Source organism: Rhyacophila brunnea, unplaced genomic scaffold (genome assembly GCF_057557595.1).
Source record: "Rhyacophila brunnea isolate RB1 unplaced genomic scaffold, BYU_Rbru_1.0 scaffold_7, whole genome shotgun sequence".
In the NCBI taxonomy this organism is placed as follows: domain Eukaryota; kingdom Metazoa; phylum Arthropoda; class Insecta; order Trichoptera; family Rhyacophilidae; genus Rhyacophila; species Rhyacophila brunnea.
Window position 1 is genome coordinate 38,469,752 of NW_028233339.1, and position 26,639 is coordinate 38,496,390.

General features: G+C 34.1%; 1 protein-coding gene across 2 annotated transcripts in view; it reads left to right on the forward strand.

Annotated features, from left to right (window-relative positions):
- Nucleotides 1-26,639, forward strand: part of LOC147064824 (uncharacterized) — an 873,679-nt gene that overhangs the window by 836,323 nt on the left and 10,717 nt on the right. For both annotated transcript variants that reach the window (XM_085957379.1, XM_085957380.1), the window contains exon 6: nt 20,988-21,212. In XM_085957379.1, coding sequence (XP_085813505.1) covers nt 20,988-21,212 — 225 coding nt within the window. The remainder of the gene's footprint in view (nt 1-20,987; nt 21,213-26,639) is intronic.

Sequence of the window (26,639 nt, forward strand, 5' to 3'; positions counted from 1 at the left end):
ACAGTCAATTGCATACAGTTTTTCGAACACGCAAAATAGATCTACAACAAAATTATTGTTATTTGTACGGTATTTAAAAAAGATAGCAGCATAAAAACAAGAAATGGTACAAGTCGGTTATGGGGGAGCCAGGCGGGAACCGCGCTAATGTTCATAACCGATTTTGGGCAAAATTCATGAATTCAAGAATGAAAACCTAACCTAACCTAAACTAACCCAACCTAACAATTCATAATCCAGTATATCGGCTATTTTCAAAATGTGTTTGCCGCTGGGTTCCCCATAACCGACTTGCATCCGAGAAATATATATAAACCTAGACTGATTTCTCACATTTATATTAAGTATCAAATTCAATATATACCAGAATTTTCAAAATTGTTTGGCCTACCGCCCCGTTTTAGAGAATGTGACACACCCCCACACAACACTTGAAATCAGACACGTCGCCACTTTAAAACACTATTGTCAGATTAACTTCTTACACGTCATATCCGAATACATGCGTAGGAGGTTTTGAGATATCGATTCGTATTATTTGATTTTTCTGAGCAGCCTAACGCTTCCGAACCGCCCCTTATCTTTCAACGTCAAAAGGGGAGGGGGGGGGCAATTACTCCTGTACAGACCTACAAACTTATCTAAATAATGGATGGAGGAGCCACCGTCGAAAACTACCCAATCAAGACTCGCAGCTGGACAGAATCTGATATTCGAATGACGTTTTCAAAATGGCGTCCATGTGGTAGTTCGTAGTTCCATTTTTGAGCGTTCTTTAAATAAGTTTGTAGGACTGTGCATAGGTAGTTGTGTCTGACAATTTAAGAAGAATTCCATCAATATTCACAAAAGAGGGTCCTGTGAACATTAGCCCAAAAAACATTTATTTTATAAAAAAACGTTGCATCTTGAACTACGATATTTTTATGGGTAGGTATTTATTAATAATTAATAAACTTTTTTTACAAGAATTTATAATTAGTAAACTACCAATTACTAACATTTTAGTAATAGTACTGCTATGTTCGTCAGTAGAACGCTAAAATTCTCATGCGTTCGGAATTATATTATCTAAAATAACTCTCTTTATTATTTTTATTGCATCCAAATAAAATTCTCCCCGTGCCACTGGCAGTGTCCTTGTAATTGGGAAATCCCACGAGTGTCACTTTTAACCCTCCCTCCCCCAACGCCACAGAGCCTCGGTGTCTCCATGGTTCACCTGGTGGCGACGCGGTTGCGAGTCAGTTGCCGGTCACCTTTCACTCCCTGTCGCCAATTGCGACGTGGCGCCACCATCAATCAACATGCAAACCGACTGTGTGATCGCATGCATTCTTATAGATACAATAGTATACCTAACCTTGTCCTTTCCCAACATTGATTAATCAATTGTGATGAGGTGAATACATACGACAAATTTATACCATCCTACATAATACTAAAATGAAGAGACCTTTATTTACACGCTCAAAATGAAATATTATTTTTTCAATATGTAAGTATTTGGATTCAGAGCACAGGCCTGATAGTTTGGGAGAATAATAAATTAACATCCGTTCTTTTTTTTAATATTCTTTGTAACATTGTTGTAACCAATTATATAGAGAGATAAGCGCATACAATAGTCATAATATAAACACTGTCAACGATAACGACCGTTTATTATAAATTAGCTCCACTTACTTCTTGTGTACGGGAAGGAATGGTATTTAGATATCGAATTATATTTGATATGTAAGCTGCCACTACAAAGGTATGATCATAGCAGTAGCGAAGGGTGGAGGTAGACTGTTAAGATCCGCCATAAATAGTGCACATTAAACTTTGTGTGCACTATTTATGGCAGATCTTAAAAGCCTACCTCCACCCTTTGCCACTGGACCATAGCCATAGTTTTGGTGTAATGTGAACATTTACAAGGAAGGGGATAGGGAAGTTATAGTAAATGTCACGCCACAAAACCAACAAAATATTAATTCTTTTTTTATATACAATATAATTAACCGTAACAACATAATACTGACATTTTTACATTTTTGGAACTTATCGTTTTTAGTTATTTTATTGTAATTGCCGAGTTCCGATAAAAATTTCCTGTTAATCATTATATTATAGCATGTCAAAAAAATGCATCTCATAACTGTAAGCTAATAGCCAATGTTATTTAAATTAAATTCAAATTTAAATAAATGGACCACCAATGCATGCTTTCTCATTCCCAGACTACCGTTTTCAAGTGGCAATATTCACTGCATATTATTAGATTGATGGTGTAGGATTTCAAAGGTGTATCGTATGGAAAGATGTGGATGTTGACTCCCGTCTCCTGTCTTTGTATTGTCGGAAGCATTTCCCTGAGCTCTCTATCTCTCTCTCTCTCTCTCTCTCTCTCTCTCTCTCCATCTCTCCGAGCTTATGTACCAGTCAGTTGCGGTTTGCTCTGCCGGTAACAATCAATTAATGTCTCTGGTTCCGCACTTTGAATTTCACACCTGTCACTCGCGACGCCATTGCTGCAAATACCTGATGCATAGAACGCATTAGAAGTACAAAAGAGAGAGAGAGAGAATATAAATTATGTGCATTCCTATATAGATACTATATTATATGTATAGCAATTCTAATTAGTGAACTCACATTAAAATAATATAATTTCAAAATAATAATGTATAATATTCAAAGGGAAGTTAAGTATGTATAATATAATGGTTTTGTTCGAGTCATTGCTAACAATGTTCGTTGAATATTGCACATACTACCCATCCTAGAGTCCCTTTTTTAGGGAGAAGCACTATAGACATTTAGAGTATTATAGTCGAAATGGCTGCCAATTTTGGAAAACTTGACTGTTAGTTGCGGCCTGTATTATTATCCCCTGAAGGCTGGCTGACAGGTTTTACGCATAAAAACCACCCCTTCTTGCTGTCAGTGAGATTTCAAGGGTACAGAACCGACTCGAGGTTTTTATAAAAAGACTAGTAGGTACCTAAGGAATTGGAGACATTGATAGCTTTTTTCTACCCCATCTAACAGACAAAATCGTATTGTATAAAAATAAATATTTTTAATTTATGATTTTAATAGTGGTAACTGTCAATTCCTTTTTATAAAGACATTATACGTGTCGCTAGATTTCAAAATCAGCCAAGTCCATAATAGATGAATAGGAGGAAAACAGCTATTTGTTTTCTCAAATACACAGTTTCACAAGGGTGACAGTTTATATTATTTCGAGTATAGAATATTTAAAATTAATATTTCCACATTTTGATAATGCACAAATGTTAGAAAGCAGTAGTTTTTCAGCAATTCACAAACAAGTCCAAAATACCTAAAGGTGGACTTGGCTGATTTTGAAATGTAGCGACACATATTATTCGATCGTAATAAGATACACGGGTTTATTCTCAAATGACGTCGTTATTAACGTATACAAATAAACGTTACAGCTATAAAACAATAATTATCAATGAACACTAGTATCAATACAATTTACTTGCATTAATATATTTAATTATATTCTTTAACTCGATAAAAAGCATTTACATCGTTTACCAAGCATAATGGGAAAATTCTATATAGGTATAAACAAGATAAAGTCGAATATATAAAACTGTTGAAATTCCCCACTCGTATATTATATTGTTTATTGATTATCAGTATAATAATATACGGTGATCATTCTTCTTATGTTTTAGCGCGGTACTTTCATTTAAAAATTTTGTTTTACTATATTTTCTGTTTGAAATACTATAAATTTTATAACTAAAAAATACTCCGTACACGTTGACACTAACAAAAATTATGTTACATATTATTATCTGTTATGGAAACTTTCAATTATGATTCCAACAGGTAACATAACGATTGGCCGCCCAGGAAAAACAAATCATTATGTGATCCAGAAAGCAAAAATTTATAAATCATTCACTTATAGGAAAGCTCAATAACATAATTTTGGTATTAAAATAAATATGGCCACTCTAAGTACAGAATGCCGTTTAGTAACAATTCAATGTGTTCGGTTTTCAGCAAATCTATACAATAATGTTAAAGTATGTATATACAACATTAGCATAGAGTAGAACGTTCCATTTCGTCGTGAATCATTTAATTTTGACCTCTAAATCTTATTACATACAATATGCACTTTTTTCATCATGCTCCTTCTATAAAAATAATCTATCCATTAGCTTACATAATAAAATTAATGAATACTTTTATACCGATTACTAGACATGTCACAAAGCATCCTTTTTGCTGATACTTAGATACGCTGTTATCAATGACTCTATGAACATTCTCCGTCCACAATTTTCCCACTCACAATATTTTTGTTCGATCCCACAATTATATTATAAACCTTTATATTTACATATTTTTCAATGGACTTAGACCCAGTTTAATAGGTCAAGCACCGCATCTATTATATACATAAGACTGCTATCGAGGGTAGTTTTCATATGTTTTATTGATTATAATTTTTACAATAAGTTAGTTGTAATTGTTACAATAAATGTTATGTTTTAACAGCACCTCTCTTGGCTGTGCTAACTTTTAGAGTGAGTTTTGACTGTTTATGCGTCGATGACATTGAGCTACTTTACAAGCTGCTTGTCAGCGAGCTTAAAAGCGGGCGAGTCAGCTAGTGCGGTTGTAATGATGACAAACAAAAGTTTCCACTCGCTCAGAAGCCAATAAGCTAGCGAGTTGAAACCGTCATTTTTGGTACTATTTTGACAAGACGTATTGAGTAGTTCGTTTTTTTACCGGGAGGTCGCCACTATCGCTCTACTGCGCAGACGCAGATCGCCCAGACGCCAGCGTGTAGCGTGTAAAGTAGCCCAGCTTTCAACTTTTCTAGGTAGATTGTTTACAATCTGCTTGTTAGCTGGTTCGATGATGACACTGGGCGAGTTTACAAGCAGATTGTAAATTTGCTGGCCTGTAGCTTGTAAAGTATCTCAATGTCATCGAGCCATTAGAAGGCTAACTTATTGTAACAATTATAGTACGCCAATACATAAATATGATAAACTACCCTCGATAGCCGCCGATAGCGGCCGATAGCATTCTTGTGTATAGAAGAGACGCGCAGGTGGGTAATATCAATTTCTCGTAAAAACAAAAAAAAACTGTTAAAACCCAGGAGGCCCATTATGATCCTCTTAGGATCTAATATGATAATGTAATGTATAATAATTATATGGCGTAATATGATTAAAACCATCCGAAATATATTATGTATGTAACAAAATTCTGATACCATTTCAAAAAAATAATAATAAAATATAAAACATTTCATAAAATGTCATTAAGTACAAATGAAGACATTTTTATCATTTTTTTTTATCTACAGCGTAGAATTTTCCAGTCAGAGAATAATAATTGTGGTCCAAGAATATTGTGGGTGAAGAATATGCCATGATGTCGATACAATAATATACCAAATATCGAAACCCTTTTTCTTCCGATATAACAACCCTACTGTTACAGCCCTCAATTCCATCCACTGCCACACTGCATGGCATATGACTAGTATTAATATAAACATGTTATATCCATCGCGGTCACATGTAGGGGACGTCAAACATGAATTATTGTGGACAACCCATTTAAATGTAGACAGACTTACGTGACTTTCCACCGCCTAATTTTACCCCGTGCCCGCGGCCATATTTCACGGAGGAAAATATTTGAGGGAATATGATACAAACTTTTAGGGAATGTCAGTCTACTTATATTATGGTTATTCAGTATTTGTATATCCTGCATTTTGGATTATTCACGGCAACCCTTGATGGAGAGCCTTATAGCCAACTGCAAAAATATCGACGTTATAACTAATTAATTATGAATAGTATGCACATTTTATAGCAATAAATAAAACTTTAACGTCGCTTTTGGAAATCGAAAGTGTTACCATTTTACAACGTTTTTATTAGATCGTATTCTTATTTGTCCGGTGGTTGTTTGTCCGGTACAAATCTTCCAATCGATTTTTAATTAACTTCCCAACTAGCTAGACATTTGAAACTTTTAGAATATATCAGAACACGATGCCAATGCATTTTTTTAATACATTTAGCCATCTTTACGTAGAATTGAATTCATTTTCAGTTAATTCTGTTTTGTATGAAAAGTTATTTCGACACCATTATTGGTTGCTAGGGGTCTGGGGTCCTAGCAACTAAATTATTAATGCCCCCTAGCCAACTAGTGGCCCCATGACAATATTGTAGTTTTACAATAGTGTATTTAGTAATAGAAGTGAAACAATCACAAACACCAAGGCTTTGATAAAATCACATAAATATAAAATGTGTCCTCACCGAAATTCGAACCCGAAGCTCCCGGATAAAAGGCCAGCGTCGTATGCACTGCACTACGAGAGCCACCTTTATATAAACCAATGTGTGCTATCGGTGATCACGTATACATGTAAAACACGAAACCTTAATAAAACAGAAATTCAAAAACTACGAGTAGCGTGAAAATGTGCATGTTGGGTATAATGCGTAGAGAACACAAAATAAACCGATAGATAAGGTGACTGATAAGAGTACGCGATGTAATAAAGGTCGCCAAGCTGATTAAATGGCATTTGACCGACATGGACAACCACTGGACAAAATATGTAATCATAAAGTGTTACCCAAGAGGCACTCAAGGCAAGATTATAGGTACCCACTCCCTAAAATCCACTGGAATGACGAACGCATTAAGTAAAAACTAGGGACCGATTAAATTTAAGGAACTAGAAGAGGCTTTCATCCGATTACGATGATGATGATAAAAATCAGTATATACGCCATGATGACAATTTTTGTTGAAATAAGAAAAAGTTAATGCTGAAAAAATAGCATCTACTTCTCCAGAGTTACGCAACTTCCCTCTCGTCCGGATGTCCTCTGACCCAATGAAGACTTCCCCCGTAATGTCAGCCTCGGGGAGGAAGAGGAAGGAAACTCGATGGCGAAGTTTTGATTTATGTAGCCGATTGGATAGCAGAACGGTACTCCTCTCCTGACTTCTGCGGGCTTCAAGGCTAAAAGGTCATCGGAAACCGGTTAAACTTTCACGTATCTAAAAGCTGGCTACCCTCCCCGCTTCTTGAATTTCGAAAGCAGGGCTCAGATTGTAGACTACTATATTTTTGCTAATACGCTTTTAAATAAGTGAGAATCAAGTACTACATTATGACAATATTTTAATAAATTATATTAATTTATATACGAAAATGCATAATTTTGACATATGTCAGAAAATACACCTATTACAAAAAAAAAAACATAAAAAGGTAGACCAAGTGGGACTCGAACATAACGTCTTTCACTCTGTTGGTGAGCAGTGGCGGCCGGTGACAAGAATATGAGGGAGTGCAAAAAAGACTCACCTATTTATGCAAGAAGTCCATCCTCCGATCCTTGGATTTTGAAAACACGTCAATAACACGAATATTAAAGTCTGGTATTGACGATATCAATTGTTTTTCTATACTAAGCATCGCAAGAGCATTTAGCCTACCTTGAGACATGGTATTTCTCAAAAATGACTTAACCCTCTTTAAAGTTGAGAAACAACGCTCACTTTCCACTGAAGTCATCGGAATTGTACAAATTATTTTTAATAGGGTAACACTTTCACTAAATACTTCCAGTAAATTATTATTAGTGAAAAGTTGAAGTATCGACAATGCTCCATCAGTAACGTAGAAATCTTCTCTACTGTATAAGACTATTAGTTCATTTTTAAGTTTAAATTTGTCAATAATGTCGTATAATGTGGTTACCGTATTAAAATCTGTAGTTGGAAAATTTGTATGATAATCCCGGAACTTTTCACTAAAAAACAATTTGGCTATTACTAAATGACCTTTATATTCGAAACGATCTTTCGCTTGGTTCACTATAATGTCGCATACTTCATTGCATATTACAGAATGAGGTAAATCATTGGGACGACGTTTTTTTGATGGTTGAATTTGTGACATATGATTATTTTGACGAATACATTGTATAGCACGCGTAAAGTGTTCAATGTCCATATTTATCTCCAACACGTCCTTTGACCTCGATTGAAGTTGTTTAAAAAGTATATCACAGTTTGGCATAATTTTGGCAAAGAAATCTAACCAATAGTTAAAATTGTCTTCGTTTAAATACCGTAACAACATTCCAGCTTGATTAATGGTATCGGCGTCTAAATTTTCAGATTCTAAAATGTGTTCCATGCACTCTTTTAACTGATCGCGATAAGTATGCACAACAGTAACTGTTTTTATATTGAAATTCCACCTCGTTGTTGGTGCTGCTGGTATTTTTCTATGAACTATTTCTTTCAAGATATCAGTTCGCTTCGCAGACCTCGAAAAAAAAATTGGAAACGCTCGTAAATTAGCAAAAAAGTTTCGGACTATGGTGTTAGCTGAAACACTTCTTTCCATTATCAAATTCAATTGATGTGCATAACAATGTATGAAGTGTGCGTGTGGATACGAAGCTTTTATCAAAGCCTGTACACCACCTAATCGGCCACTCATCACGGATGCGCCGTCATAACTCTGGCCAATTAGTTGTGCTTGTTTAATGTCGAGAACTTCTAGTTCTTTCAAAATTTCAGATGCAATACCTGCCGCAGAGTGGTTTTTCGGCGTCATAAATTTCCAGAATCGTTCATGTATCTGTCCGCGTAGTTCATACCTTATGACCAAAACAAGTTGTTCTGTAGTAGATATGTCCGTTGTTTCATCTGTTTGTATAGCTACAAACTTGCTTTGTGATATTTCATTTTTAATTTCGTTACGGCACACCTCTAGAATCGAATCTAAAATGTCATTTTGAATCGTTTTTGACGTACCCTTAAAAACACTATTGCTCTCCAAATGCTGTTTCATGGCTATGTGAATTTCCGAGACAAAGTCAATAAGCCCTCGGTAAACACCTGGATTATTTGAATCTGCAGATTCATCATGTCCTCTAAGAGCTAATTCAAATGCACCACATAACTTCACACAGTCAATCAATCTGGATAAAATATAACGATTTTTGTCAACACGTTCGTTAAATTGTTTCACAGATAAACGGTACCCTGCATCCAATTGTGAACGTATATCTATTTCTCCCAAGACTGCAAGTTGCATTTCATTTAAAATATGTTTTTCTGAACCACTGTGTTTTTTGATTTTTACTGACAGGTGGACCAAGTCTTGAATCCCATGGACCGTCCAGTTAACATCTCCGCCGAACAACAGACACGGAAAACAAAATAGGGTATTAAGAATATTACATCCGCAAAGCCATTGTGTTTTTGAGTACATTTGCACATTAAATTTCCGATTAACAATCTTCGATTTCACTGTACACTTTTGAATTAAATTTATACATGGCAAAGGACGGCCTGCCACTTTAATATCAATTCGTTTGGAAAAATCGTGACGATTGTCCTTAATATATGCAACTGAATACACGGTACTCATTGTAAATACTATTAAATCTATATTATAAACCCAACTGTCGAACGATCAACCCATAGACTATATCAACCAAACTAACAGTCGTGAATATGATTATATTTTTGACACAATATGCATCGACATGAAGTTCGTCATTTCATTATAATAATTAGGCTTCCAACTGTACCTCGACGCGTCGCCTGAGTTATATGTAGGAATATTCATATTGGTTTGTGAGGTTTGTGTATAAAGTCCAAATGACTAGCTTATGTGTGTGTGCTTTCGGCCGGTGCACTGTACTTGAAATGAAAAGAATATGAAAAACATCGTTTCCAACGAAGACTCATGTAGTCTTATAGAACTTTGGTGATTTTGATTCTACAAGCTTCATTTCTTTTGTCGCTGTGGTTGTCCGCTATAAATGTATGCGTGAAAAATGTGCGTAAATTCAAGGAACACTTCGAATAATGCTCCTGCATCGATGGAATTATTACGTGTGTATTGGTCGCGTCTCATCGACATTGTTTTTTCGACATTTGTGTGTATGGGTGGCTGAGGCGAAGTGTTGAAACGCTTGCGTCACCATTGTTCGAAAACGCGCGGAATTTAAAATGAGTGATTTCGCATAAGTTTTCGATATCGCATTTTTCTGAATACATGGGGGTTTTATATTACCTATATATTTTTATTTAATCTATGACGGGAGTGCACTGCACACTTTGCTCCTTTACTAGAGCCGTCCCTGTTGGTGAGTGCTTTTGTCTCTTGAGCTATCGGTCCCATGCAAATTAAATATAGATTTATAAATATTTATTTTCAAGAATAATTTAATACCCATCTTATTGGAAACACATATTTTTTTCTATACATTCAGTATTGAATAAAAAACATTTTAAATTTTGATACACATTATAAAAATAACAATACCTACTTTCACATATAGTCATATACAGATGGAAATATACAATACACAAATATTTATTAATCATTGATTTAGTGATACATTCATTATTAATTTGAATTTTATTTCATAATTCCCTACCTATATAATATTATGTAGATTCATAAATATCTAATTCAAATTATTTATTTTTTTACATAATATAGTTAAATAAAATCGCGGAGCTTCCAGTAACATTCTGGCATACCAAACATCTAAAGACTATAGCTGAAACAAAATATAAATCGTTGTAAAGATATGTAGTTATATTTCGGTGAATAGTATTTTTTGAAATTGTCGTTTAGTTATCAAATGTCCAGAAGTTATTTAAACTCATTTCAAATAAAATATCAAAAGTTTTCGTCGAAATATTGAAGAAATATAAGCGGTAATCGTACGTTTATGCCTACTATATAATTAGAATATCACACTGTGTGTATAATTTCGTTATCTTGATTTATTTATAAATTAGATCGATATATAAATCGTTGCACAAGGCGGGGACTACTTACAATGACATGTAATTAAAAATATACTCCGCGAGACGTCTGTTCAATCATTCGTTAGAAGGGCGACGTCTAGCAATGCGGCATCTAGTTAAGTCGACATCACACATTTATACGTATAGTTGTAATTATAATAATAAAATTATTAAAACAACATTTGAAAACTCTACGCTTACACTCGAAAATGTTAAGAATTTCTTATGTAGGTACAATGTATTTTTATAACCGTAATTTTGCGTCGCCAGGAATAATTAATGATAATTTCACAACTACATCTTTGATGATCTCATTAATATAATACCACTGTTGTATATAATGCTTCGAAGCATTCGTATTTCTCTCAAAGTGTGTCGCTGGTCATCTTCATATAATTAATATTCGTTACAATTACAGACCGATAATTTTATAATATTTGATGATGACGCTAGTTTCACACGTTGTAATTTAATTTCTTACGGATGGAATAATAAATCTATTCGCTCAATTTCTGAATTGTGTTTAGGAAATTCTCGAATTAAAATTATTTTAAATAATACAAGCTAAAACAAAGAGAGGAGTCCAATCTCTTTGAGCTAAAACGCTATTTTTTTAAATATCGAGTCTTCGCCTCTATTGTCTATCGTTCTAAATACATTACTCATATAATATATTGAAAGTTTCAAGTATAACAAAGGGAAATTAGACTATAATGTAATCACACTATGATCTAAATCTCTAGTCTAGTCTATGACAGAAGGCAAGGGTTGAATGAACGGAATGACGGGAAAACTTTGATATACATTACAACTTTATAATATCGTGTTCATAAATAGTACATACATTTTCGACAGCACATTTCCGATAAGCTGCTAACCTCACATCATTCTAAATATTAAAATATTGTTCATTGAAGTGTCGATGGAGATGATTTATGTTTTAGTTAATTCAATTTATGTTTAAATTAATTTAACCAAACTAAACATAATTTTGGGTTATACGGTAGTATACGAAAATATATCTACCTAGGTAATTCACCCAAAACTTCTACACAAAAACAAGTTTATTGGTGTTATTATAGCGTGTAATAAAATTATAAATACTAGATTACAACGTCAGAACCACGGAGATAAACTAGTTACTTACGAGATTGATTACTTTATGAAACTATTTAGATACCAGCTGCTTGTGAAATTTAATTGAATCTGTATCAATAAATTTCAGCCAATCGATAAATCCTACATCCATACTACATCCATATGTGGGTGTCAGTTTCCTCTAGAATCTGCTTCTTCTTCTTTGCAGCTTCCATCAAGTTTTAATTTTCAGTACCCTGAGGTTACACTCAACAATGTTCATACAGTTTACATGTCATCGGCCAATACTTCTTCTGTCATCTGGTTTCCGAAATTTCAGTTCTTTTGCCGTGCGAGACGTCTTATCTCGATGGTTTTGGCATCGTGTATATTATCCATATGAAACTATATAATTCTATTTTTTGTATTTTCAAACTGTTCAAGCAAAATATGTGTCAGTGTAAAAAAATGTCAGTTGACACTATTTTTCCAACGACAAGATTTGTACTTAGAATGTTTTTGAACACAGTAGTGTAGTGTACAAAATGCCTGCCTCTAAATGCGTACATCGCATAGACTCTAAAACCCATGCATTGTCAGAGCATGTCAGGCGTTGTGCTGTAATTGTATTTTGAAGTTTTGGCCAAAAAAGAGCGCCAATTTTTTTATTTTAAAAGTCACGCAATTTTAGGAGCACAAGGTTCAAAAAATTACCAATAGACGCCATTCTAATCGCAGACGCTTGGCTTAGCTCTACACTCTTATTTGATAACCTTGGGAGAACTTTTATTTGGGAAATCTAGTCAAGTGTCGATGGCGTTCACCGAATCCGTAATACGCTCGTTATATACTAAACAATTGTCCTAACTGTGTGCTAACAACCCTCTCCAGTGCAGCTAATCGAACTCAAATGAGGATCGCCCCCAAATTTATCATTTCATTTTACGTTCCCGCGGTGTACGGATCTACCAATTTACGTAATTTGAAGCTTTTTACAATAAAAATATGTCTAAAACGATCAGTAGTGATCTTAGAATTATTATTAGTAAACTTTTGGTTTATTGCAATGAAGAAAAGGAGTCACATCTAAAAAAAGAGTACATTATTTAAACACGCATGCCGTGCACGCGTTGCCGCCATGACAGGTACGTCACTGAGAAGTCTTCTATATGCGACTACAGTGACTTCCTGTTATCGCCGATTTCTTGATGTCGGACAGTAGAATTAAGGTTTATTTTTAGTAAGTATGTAATCACAATATTTTATTATTTTGTGTTTCCAATACTATATTCTAAGCATCTGTCCGGTGTGTATCAACGTTTTATATGACGTTGTCAATTTCTATTTGAGTGTTTAATATTGTTTAACCTCTAACATAAATTAATTCTATAAATAAAAAACATTTTGACCACGTAGGAACGTTTTTAAATAAACCAAACTCCCGCGTTTAAATCTCACTAGACTAGATCATAGTATGATACATATTATTATGGCGTCCATTCGAAAATAACCATATTAATGAAAGTTAATTAAAATCACTCATGTATGTTTTCCGTGAGATGTGAACTTATGTGAGCATAGAAAAGTATATTAGTAACTAATAATAATTGATAACAAATTATAGAATCTGAGAGGTGAGAGGTCGTGAATGGAGAAATCGTTCAAACAAGTTGATTGATGACTGTCTCGCCTGGGAGACTGTTAAGAACATTATAACAGTGTACATAATGATAACTTTTAACGCGCACGTTTTCCGTTCGTATATATCTCGATTAATTCACATTTAGTGAAAAGTACGACGTCATTTACCATCCATTAATTTCCCCTTCAGTCGAGAAGGGCGTGCCAATGTGAATGAACCGGAAATAAGTGTATCAGTTTTATGCCGTATTAAGAACACTTATAATTTATAAATCAATGGTAACTTAGACTATTTAGAACTAAATTATCGGGTCTAGGACGATTCGGCGCCGGGACAACTGGACACCACGCAATTGAATGAAATTCTAAAATTGATAGACGTTCGTGATTATTATAGGTACCCACTTTTAAAATATACGTTTGATATTATTAATTTTATTTAAATTATTATATTATTATTTAATACTTTTGGTGAAAATTTAAATATGCACACACAAATAATGAAAATTGGACATTTATTTCCAATTTTATTATTCAAGTTTCCTTTAGAATATTAGAGTACTACGCTTGTTACGTACCTACCCCATTATAAATAAAGACATTACATCGTCACTGTACAAGCCAATTGGCGTAACCCTCAAATATCAAATGTGAAAAAAGTGAAAAAAAACTGTGGGCATTGGATTTACTTATTATTTTATAAAATATTTATTTATTATTTTATTACAAATTGAGAATTTTTTTATTGACACAACAATGGCTTGCGTTTAGGGGTTACAGCATTCAATTTGAATATGTTTTGTCAAATTACAAATGCCTTAAAAAATAGTTTTGAATTATTTTGATATTTTGGGTTTTATGAGACTTGTCCAGTTCGTGTGTATGTAATAAGTCCATTGCCATCAAAATGTCACTTCGATAAAAAGTGGGGGTTACGACAATTGGCCTATACAGTGATGATATGTTTATTTTCTGTCAGCATTATAAAATACTTCTCCTTAAACATATGTATTTATTTGAGATCGAAACCATCGTAGCATTAGTTAATTGTCAAAACGACAGGTGCCTATTGTATAGCTATAGAGGAGGACATCGCTTACGTCTAACTGAGTTTCGACCCCTCGGCCTATTCTAAATGAATTGTATGCGCGTTTTAAATACAGAGACACAAACACCCTTCAGTGTTTAGTTGTTAATCCATCCCCGTGGCGCTGCACTTAACAAATATAACCACCCTGGCGCCCCCTTTACCCGAAGCCACCCCTGCCGGAGTCCCCGGTTTGCCCCTGGGGCCCCTTTTAAGGCCCCGCCATTATTTCTGCAATTTCAATGGCTGAAATAAAATAAAAATGTGGTGACCGAATTTCGCGTACGTAAAATTTGCAAGCACCGCAATATGGAGAGGTGGGTGGTATTGTGTTTTTATTGAAACATAAATTCTCTAGTTTCTGCTAACCTTGTAATGGCTAGTATGCAGTTATAATAATTTTACACATTTCTGAAACACCTCAGAGACATTACAGACAGACAGACTAAAGCGTTTCTCAAATTTCGTTATTATGACGTTTCGGACTCGTTTCAGACTCGTTTCAGAGGCCATTCTTATATTAAAATGTTTGAATTCGAACGCTTCTTTAGGTATATCGAAAGAGGATCTGTTTATTTCGTTAACAGAACCTGTACTACTCCAGACAGTTTTCACCAGTATTATGCTTCACGAAATAATTTTGAGTGACGTGAATAAATAAAATGATGTTTTAGTTGAAAACTGTTGAAATATGCTCAAAATGTCATTTCTTATATCTGACGACATCTATGATATAGATATATAAACTTATTGATTGTAACTAAACTTGTCTATGAAGAGAAATAATTCACTTCCGTTTAAGTCTTTGACAGCAGAACACGTTTTATTCTTTCCTTACAAAACCTTGATATATTTGACAAAAACCAGTTAACTGGGCGTAAAAAGTATAATAATTATTCATACATAACTTGAAAACACCTCAGATACTCACTAGAAAAAAAACATATTTGAAAAAAATACAATGCTCGACGGGATATGAACCCGTATAGTTATACTGTGCTTTAACCAATTATGCTACGAGCCTCCTATCTAATTGCTACAATTTAAATTAGTACCTAGTCATACATGGAATGATTATCATATTTCGTTATTATTGAGTATCGGTTTTTTGTGTATTACATCAAGGAATATTAATTACCTTAATTACTAACCGACGCACGGCTCTCGCCAAATATTTTAATTATAACGACTACCTGAACAATGTTTAATAGACCATTTCTTTTATTCAACGTGTATATTCAATATATGGAATGTTATATTCTCAAAATCTTGTAAATTAATCGTTGAATAAAAGAAATGGTTTATAAACAATTATTCAGTTCAATTATTAAGTGATTATAGGGAAAAGTATGTTCAGCATTCCGTCGCTTCGATTTTTGTCTATCGTTAAACGTTGTCATTGCTGTTATAAAATTTTCTGCACTTATCCTTCGAAATATTAGAAAATTTGGGGCAGGGAGGGTGGGGGAAATTAGGATATGTAAAAACTGCGACCCGGCATTTTTTTATTGAGTACTACGCCACTGGGCATATTTTTCTAATTTAAATTCCATTACAATGAAAAGAAACTAACATTAAAAATAATTACAAGATAAAAAGAACTTTTTATATACAACGTTTTTAAATTTTCCGTTGAATCATATAAACTTGACTTGACTAGCAACGATCATAGAATACTGAAATGTCATATTGACATTTCATTTTGATTTCCATAGTAACGCACGTATATATTAATAATTTAGTTGCTATGACCATCCGCTTAGCAACCAATAATGGTGTCGAAATAACTTTTCATACAAAACAGAATTAACTGGAAATGAATTCAATTCTACTTAAAGATAGCTAAAAGTATTAAAAAATACATAGGCATCGTGTTCTGATATATTCTAAAAGTTTCAAATGTCTAGCTAGTCGGTTAAAAACGTTGTAATAACTACTTACGCTTGAAACACAGACACGCGGTTTACCACAAATAATTAAATTGTGGATTTATCAGCTTTTAAAATTATACGCCTTATAAAAGCATTCATTAATTATTACCTAGTTCATTTTCAAAATATGAGCATTCTTTCGTTCAGAATTTTGCTCAGGATATTTTCGATATTAAAACATGTAACGATAATATAATTCATTCATGAAGCTTATTAATTTCAGGTTTATAAAATCCGTGTTTTAATTTACACCAAGATTTCCCGAGTGGGTCCAAGCCTCGTCCACGGTACTTCACGCTTAACACATGCACCTTCCCCATCCCCACATCCTCGCAGGGGTTTTCCATTTTAAACACAATAACCACCCCCTCTGCACAATAATTCAACCCCCTTCGAGGGTCGCGAAGGCCAGGGCGTGAGGGTGCAGGATGTGCACAACAAACCGAGACTCGGCATACATGAAAGTGTCGCTAATGAATGAATTCACCACCGAACTAAATACCTACATGAGCAGATTTTTTATTTAAAAACTCACCAAAGTCAAATAATTTTGACTATAATAAGAGATAACCTTTTCTTATGAACTTTGAATGGTACGACACTTTTTAAACGTCTTTGGTATCACAGAAAATTACTAATATGTCCGTTTTTCCTCCAAGTTGTGTTAGCTTGTGCGGGGCTTGCCCTAGCCCTAATAGAATCTCTGTCTTAACTATGTGGCGAATTGCAGGACGGCGATCACATGTTCAGAGAGTGTCCCCATACGTCGGTTGAAAAAGAAGAGCTTCTCAAATCCGTACGACCCTCAGTTGGACCAGTCGTCCATTGCTACTTGGTATCTACGAATGAAAATTTCTCAACTTTCAAAAATCGACATTTTACGGCGAGCGAGAAAGTCTTTTTTCATTGAGAATTGACCGTAATGTAATATTATATTAGAATATGAATCGCACACAACTTTTACAACTTTGAAGGTCACCTAACGTTCGTTGCGCCCGCAAAACGGGTGTGGATGTGTGGCGGGTGTTAGCCGTGTGCTTTCTATCGGAAAGAGATGGGAGATTTCTATGGGATATGCCAACTTTATTTGATTCAATATGAACATTAATTCAATTTTCATAGCTGATTTTGGCAAAAATCATGAATTCAAGAATGAAAATCTAACCTAACCTAACAAATAATCCAGGATATCGGCTATTTTCAAAAATTGTTTGCTGCTGGCTTCCTGTAAAGTGTAAACCGGCAAGAACCGTATTTTATTTAGACATGAATTTTGTGTCAGTTTATATCAATACGACCCAAAGAGGTTGGACGGTCTTTAATATACAGCCATATATTTCCGATACAACATTTTCATGGTGAAGTATGATACGGCGAACTGCATACGTACAAGTTTCCGGACACGGATAATAATAACTAAATATTATAGGTACATTTTATATTATAAAATCCAATATTAAAATTAATAGGTATGCTAATAACGTTTCACACAAATCAATTACATGTTTGAATCTAATTTTGTTTCGTGCATAATAAAATATGTAGTGTTATGAAAACCTATCTTTAAACATTTTTTAATTAGGTATAATATGTCACTTATACTTACTTAATCCCCAGATCCATTGAAAGAATGATATGTGAATATGGTGACGAGAACTTTACTACTATTCCAGCACGGGGGTTATTCAATATATTATGTTAATAAATTTGAATTGTCATGGATTAAAGTTTATTGTTTTATTCAGCTCTATATTTACATTTGGCCGTTGTTATGTCAATAACTGTAATTAAAAATAACTGTGTTTAAAATACCATTGATCATTCAAGCTTAAATAAATCTTAAATTTCTAAATACACTTACCTAGTGGTATATCTACATGCATCCATTAATAAAATTGGTTCCCGCCTACTGCAGACGTCGGGCTCATTCCGCCAAAAAGCAAACATGAGAAGCCGAGTCAAGCCAGGCCAAGTTTGCAGAAGAAACCCGCTGCACTATTTGCAGACCAAAATGTAGATAGGGAGCTTTCGATTGTCGCGAAAGCAGAAAGCTTTCGCAACTACCCCTTAGCCTTCTTGTAGAAAACCGCACACACAAATCCCCGCGACCAATACGCCATTTAGGGTGTCGAATGACCCTCCGATTGAACTTAGTTTTCTCCCTGTAAATAGGGAAATTCTCCGCTTTGACATCCGTTCAAACACTTTAAATAAATTTGTGTCTACTAATTAATATAATATAATATATTATATTTTTTAATATCGAGAATTTCATGAATTTTTTCCATGTATTAATTTGTGTATAGTGTCCGCGATGGACAAGACGTGGTAGAATATCCGCTTCTAAAACCATGTGTCAAGTTTCACATGTTGCATTTTTAAACGTGTGTGTCCAATGCATGGACCTAATACTTTCAGAAAGTTTCCTCCGTTTCTTGTAAAAAACCTGTTTAACCTCTTTAGGGAAGTGGCCGAGATTCACATCGGATTGTAGAATCAGTTGCCTGAATACTGCCAGAACCGAGTTAACTCGTCAAAGTATGTATGTCGCGACAGGCCATGGACGAGTTAACTCGTGCATTCTTGTAAACGTCATAACTTTTGAATAAACTGTTGGTGTATACTTTCTAAACAATATTTATCATTTTAGTGTGAAAATATTCACATTTACAAATATTTACCATTCTGGTCCTATTTCATATTTCCAAGGGATTTATTTTATTCCAAAAATAGCTGACCGGTGTCAACCTAGTAAAAAATCCCTGCCAGTAATAAGGTTAATAATAATAATTATATTTAATAAATATATAATAATAACTAATGCTGTTGGTTCATACAATTAAAATGCAACATTTAAAACAAATAAGTAAAATAATAATCATTTGAGATCGCCTGTAACTTCATCCTCGTGAAATACGGAAAAGAGTAGACAGATATATATATATATACATATTTTTTTTGACCATGTCCGATCCTAAGAAGATTATAATATTATTATGGGCCTCTACAAAAGGGAGGTTTGTATTAACAGATTTTTCATTTTTCAAGAAATGGATGTTAATCGCTTGCTCCACCTATTGAGTCCATACTACTCCAAACACACGTTAAAACATAGTAACTAACTAGCAAAGAGAAAGTGATGCCTGTATGTGAAGTAGACAATAAAAACCGTAGAAATAATCATATTCGCCTTGTCTAATTCGTGCGCACTAAAAGAAATCGCATCTGCGCATGTGCAAAGTTAATTTCTTCTAATGTTGAATAAAATTTTAATGATGAATTGATCAACCACTACAGTTATATTGCAGTATACCTACATCGAATTACATGTATAATATCTACCTCTTGAGATAGCTCCAAGGCATCGAACCCTACAATATAATCCTCCCTCATAAAAGCATATTCCACGATCTGGCTTGGAAAACTGCAAATAGGCGGTCGTTTAATGGCCTCCCCTAATTTATGTCTGTTTGCATTATAAAATGCCTCCGAATTTAACTGCGCTACATTTTTACTGACATTTTTCTCTAATGAAAAAAGGTTTAGATCTTCTGTTTCCATCGTTTAAAAATATTTATATGACTTCCGGTTGACATGTTTTTTTTTAAATTCCAATTCGACATTTTGATTGGCCATGGCAATTCAAAATTAAATAAACTAATGTTGGAACGTTTTTTTTTAATTTGGAAGTATCGCATATCACCAGATTTATTAGACTATATCAGCGATGCCTAAAATGTAGCTTCCGTATTCTTGGTAACCTGTAATACCGTTTTAAAACATACCTGAAAAACATAATATCATAAAATACAATAAGTACTAATAGAATTTAATCTCAGTATTCAATACAGAGTTATGAAGCTATTTATCTAGTCGCGAGTGGTTCTCACTTGCTTCTAGCCATGTAAATTATACATAATTTGACAACACTTAAGAAACATACGGGAGTCGAACCTGCATCCAATATAAAACATAGTTTATTAAATTATTAGCATGTGCAAGTACGTTAAGACTAAAAATTTTGGAGATCCTGGCGTCGGCTAGAAATCAATGTTATATTGTAATACATAGCATTGGTAGGATCACAAAAGCCGACTGCCAGCAATTTGAGAAGAGCTTCGGCTGTATGAATACTTACTAGTCAATTTCGTCGTAATTAAATTGGACGCAGGTGGCTCAATTTGTAAATCACATTTTAAAAAAATGGTAGGTATGTTTCTGAGGCGTTTTAAAATAATGTTTGTCAAATAAAAATGTTACTTTTTAAAATCATGTGAAATATTCTTTGCATAAAAAAAATATGTATGTAAATGATAATATTATTATATTGTGGTTTCACAATCTTAAGATATTTTTTTCTGATTTCTTTCCAGGCTCGCAGCATCCACTACCAGACGAGCATTTCCAAACTATCCTCAGAAAACGACTCCCTGCGGGCGCAAGTGGCAGAACTAAAGGCAGAAGCTGTCGCAGAAGAGCAACCTGCTAAGGACCAGGGAGAGACCCTACCGGAGGGAGGCGACTCGACGAGAAGACAATACGAGAGGTGCCTTGATGATGTGGCCAACCAGGTTGTGAGAGCACTGCTCTCCCAAAAGGTAGGAATAACATTTTTTAATATCCAATTATTAGGTAAGCGTACACACAAATATGCGCTATTTTTATGCAAAGTAGGCAGTTACGTGAAATAAATAATCAAATATTGCGGAAAATTTAGATATGTTATTTAACCATACCTCAGAGTAATAATATAAAGAGAGTAGGTATTGTTCGGCAAAATAAAGCCATGTTTCTTACGTATAACGGACAGTAGAACCTCAATTTTATTATATTATTTATTAATACTATCGACCGAAGGTGCTTGGAATTTGAATTTAAATCCATTAGAATTTCAGTTTATTATTATTAACTTAACTATGAAACACGTTATAGCATCGTGTTGCTTCTCAGTGCGGCAACCAAATTTAAACACAACATAGTTAACCATATTTTCTACTAAATTACTAAAAATAATTACCACTAACTTTATATTTAAGACAAAAACCAGCAACACGTCCTCGCAGTTTTTAAATGAATGTATCTATGAATCTAGCGCATATTACGTAGATATAAGCGTGGTGAATGCTTTCTCACGCGCATTTATGGTTCGTTTTTGTTCAGGCTTTGATCCATCACTCTTGAAGGACATATTATTCTGGCATTGCGGCCACGACAAAATCACGTTGCAACTGTGTTAATGTCATTTGAAACTAACGATACCAACACCTAAATAAGTCAGTCGCCTGCACTGCCAGAAAAATCTGACACCACTCTTCTTTGCATATTATTATTTTGATAAATTACCGTTTTTCTACCGCAGATTTCAAATTACTAACTATGATAAATCAGCTCCAAATTCTTGATTGGGTGAAATATGCATGTTATCTTTCTTTGTCATAAATACCTATATTATGTACTTGATTACAGATCATAATATAACTAATTAGTAAACAGCTAGCAACCATTATTTTGTCGTAACCTGTAAAGATGCCTGCACACTCTTAGGAGTCACAACTCCCTTCCAATCTAGGGCCATAATTGTTATTGGTAATTTCAAAACATTTTGGACTATACCAAGTAGTCCAGCGGTTAGATAAAAACTGTGCATTTTTGTGTAAAAGTATAATTATTAAACTTTGACGTCATGAAAAATAGGCATATTATGGTTCATTTTAAACCCACTTCCTAAATTCCAAGATGACAGAAAAATTAAATATTCTATAACTATTGTCTAATTTTATTGATTTTCAATATAGGCATATATTGTATTGTGGTGAATAGAATTTTTTCAATTGGAAGCTTTTAACATACCAAGATGGTGACCAAACATTATATTTTCCATAATTATCACCTAATTTGATTGATTTTCAGTATATATATTTTTATTGTACTGAATTTATTTTTCATTTGGAAGCTCATGAAATTTACCAAGATTGCGCCCGAAAAATTTTAGGTACAGATCTACAAACTTATCTAAAGAATGGATGGGGGAGCCACAGTCTAAAACTACCCAATCAAGATTCGCAACTGGACAGAATCTGACATTCGAATGATGTTTTCAAAATGGCGTCCATATGATAGTCCGTAGTTCCATTTTTGACCGGTCTTCAGATAAGTTTGTAGGACTACGTATATTTAATATAAATTTCGGTTAGTCACAGGCAAATTATTATTCCGCATCTTGATCCAATGTAGAGAATCCACAGAATGTTTCTCATTTCTGAATCGATGCGAGTATAAATCATAAACATCCAACTAAATATCAGAATTTAACAGTCAATAATATTATTACCAATAACAAGTTGGACCACTAAATTTCATGCTATCTTATCTGTTAGTACGTAGTACGAGCGGACTTGCTTTGAATTCCGCAAACTCCTTTATCAGTATTAAAGTTAAGTCTGCCTTCACTACCTACTGGGGACTAGTACATAACTAGCGTCAACCAAAAGCCCGGTCTAGATTAATCCGACCGAAAGCCCAGCGATAATTCCGGATTTAACTTTTGGATCGCTTTCAGGACAAATCGGACAGACTATACCTTATATTCTTAATTCAAATCTGCTGTATCAATTTGTAATCACCCACACTTTGAATCACTTTCGATGTGAGATCATTAAAATTTAACGTTTGTAAAAATATAAAACGTAAAAATATTTTAATTATGAGAATTTTCTAAACCTAGTTAGGTACTTAAATTTATTTAGTATTCCACTCTAAATACTGCCATTACAACATGAGAAACAGAACCACTTTTAAATGTTATACATTATTGATTCTGTAATCGTAACTAATATTTGAAAAAACATAAACTAATACGGAATATTTTAGTTGAATTTTATAGAACATATTGCCGACCGTTGCTATCTTCTGCAGATGTAACTACTATTGATCACTGTGTATTTATTGTTATACTGTTTTAGTGTTGTTGGTCTCCATCCAACAGGCAATCTGCGCTACTGGTTTTTATACATCTTTATAAAATAATTTGGACTCCTAGAGCACCTTTTTGTTTTCCAATATTTGATTCGAACTCTAAAGTATTTTTTTAAATGGTTACTGTATAATATTTTATATTATCTACATTGCCTGTTTTTTACATACAATTTGCGAGTTTACGTGATTGTTCACTCTATAAAAAAAGCTTCTCTAAGTCTTGTAATACATCTCAAAGCATATATGTATAGTTTGTTACAATTAAATCGGCAATGCGAAATGACTTGCAGCTAACTTAATCATTATTTTGATGAATCTGAACAATGAAGATGCATAGATCCGATATCTTCCTGTGCTCAGAAAGTAGGTTAGATTATGACGTATTTAAGCATTGTATATGGTCGCTATCGTTGACAGTGTTTGGATCGCCGCTATCGATTTCTACAAATTGACTTATAATTTTATCAAAAGACTAGTTTCGTCATCACGTATATTTTCATTGGTTAAATTAATCGTGGAAAAGGTGCATAAAAAATTAGAACATCGAAAAGTTGGTTTTTTTTGTTACTAGCTGGAGTACCCGGCTTCGCACTAGGTCGCTTTATTTATCGACATACATATTTTATCTTTACAAAACAACAACAATAACATGTGTACTTCAATATTAAGTTATCTGTATCTAGGCATACAACATGTAAAAATGAAAATAATTCTGACAGCTAGGTCAAATATCAAATTGAAATCGAATCCAAAATAATGCAAACATTATCTTTATCGTGAAAATTCAAATTTTGGAATTGGCAGGAAATTGAACAAACAAACTTTGTATATGTTATATTATGTATATTTCAGTTGGGGCCAAGTGGGAAAATTAAACCAAACAAAATATATTTTAACTTTTATATGTAGGTAATATCACCACTTATTTTTTCGAGGCTGAAAATTTTTCATTCCACTCTCATTCAGAACATAATTTTCATGTCTAAAACTCAAATTTAAATGGTTAATCTGACTATTATAAGTAATTTCACCCCTGCGGGAAAATTCGGTATCACCATTCCATATAGGTACACAACCATAGACAAAATAATACCTTTCGCCTTGTTTGCGTCCTCTGTGTCGGCTCAGCGAAAACTTGGAATCCCCGGGGCGAGTCTTCAATCTTAGAAAGGCGGTAATGCATCTTAGTTTAACCTCAGATACCGCCGGCCCATTAATTAGTCTAATTAACTGTTAAACACGGCTTAACTGGGGAGGCAACTGCCGTCGTTTCGGGGTTTTCGGATTTAATTACATTTTCCTCGCTTTGGATATCGCCTAAGTGAAAATTATCAACTTTATTACGTACCTATTGTAATTTTGCATCGTTATAATGTGATATTCGATACTTTGTTGAATATACGCCGATATAACTAGATTAATATACCCTTATACGTAATATAGGGTATTTTGATGAAATAGTGAACAGAATCATAAATAGGTAAGTACCTATAGAATCTAAGTATATGTCACCGTATGAAAATTCGTGTCCGGAAATGTGTACGTATACAATTCACCGCAGGACACTTCTTCGTGTGCTGTTGTACGTGAAACATGAGTGTTCGTATTAACATTTAATCAAATGACGTGTTAGGACTAAGATACACGGCGCTTTAATTTGCAGTAAATCGACACAACATGTGATGGTTCTTGCTTGATTTCAATAATTATTAATCAACTTGGAATCGAGCAAGATCTGCGTTGTGGCAACTTAGTCTGCGGAAGTGTGCAGTGTGTTTTGCCCTAAATGTGCGGATATATTTTCGATATAACTAACCGGCATTTTGGTCTGGAGTAGGCTTAACACTTAATTAATCACTACGCACTTATTTTCTATTAAGCTGAAAAACATATGCCTACAATTTTCATGGTTACATGTAAGTTGTACGTATGCAGTTCACCGCAGGACACTTCTTCGTGTGCCGTTGTACGTGAAACATGAGTGTTCGTATAACGTTCTGATATATTCTAAAACTTGCAAATGTCTAGCTAGTCGGAAAGTTAGTTAAAAATGGATTGCAAGATTTGTACCGGACAAAGAACCATCGGACAAATAAGAATACGAGCTAAGAAAAACGTTGTAATAAGTCTAAACTGTCAAAAACTGCTTTCTTTTAACATCCCCTCTCTTGGCTGTGTTAACTTTTATCAAAAATAATCTATGTCATAGGTCACGTCCGCCCCCTTAATTTATTGTTTCCCGCGAGCTATCAAATATCGAGTGACTAGTAGTTAATCATAATATCTGTTTTACTACATTGTCATACTGCAATGACGTGATTAATATAATTGTAGGTTATGTTAGTTGTTTGACGTTTCAATAGAAAATTTCGAGCATTTCGAGGTTCGGGCGGAAACAAGATAAATACGAAAATTCCCGAATTTGACCGAATATGAGACGAGAAAATTTTCGCCATATTACGAATTTACCAATTATTCTAAATGATCGCCGATCGCCGCGATAACCGCATTATGTATGGAATGGCTTCCGTGTTAATTTGGACCAATGAAAATAACGGAAACGTGCTCAAATATTAACTGTTAAGAATAGCTGCGATGGGAACGACTCGAAGGTGACTTTTCACGATCGGGGGCGATCGTGGCAGATACTCGGTCCAGACGGTTGGCCTGAGAATCTTCCAGTGTAATTTGAGCTTTAGGCTAAAATATATCGGTGTATAGGTATACTGTATAGCAAATATTCATGAACCACACACTAGTTTGATTCGCTTTTACTGACTGCCAACCACTTACGCTGAAACTTTAATCTGGTTCGCTTAACTAAATGAGAAAATGAATTGCCTTAAGATGTTTAATGTGCATGATTCTCGTTTTAAACAAGAACGTTTCCGCAGTTTGTCTCTGTTGCCAACGTAACAGGCTCACAATACGTTTTATTTAGTTATGATTTTATGAATGAGACGTTGGTGTCATTTATACACAACATAATATTATGACAATGAGAGAACGGATGGCGCCAAAATATTGGAGATTCAAAAGATATTGACAGT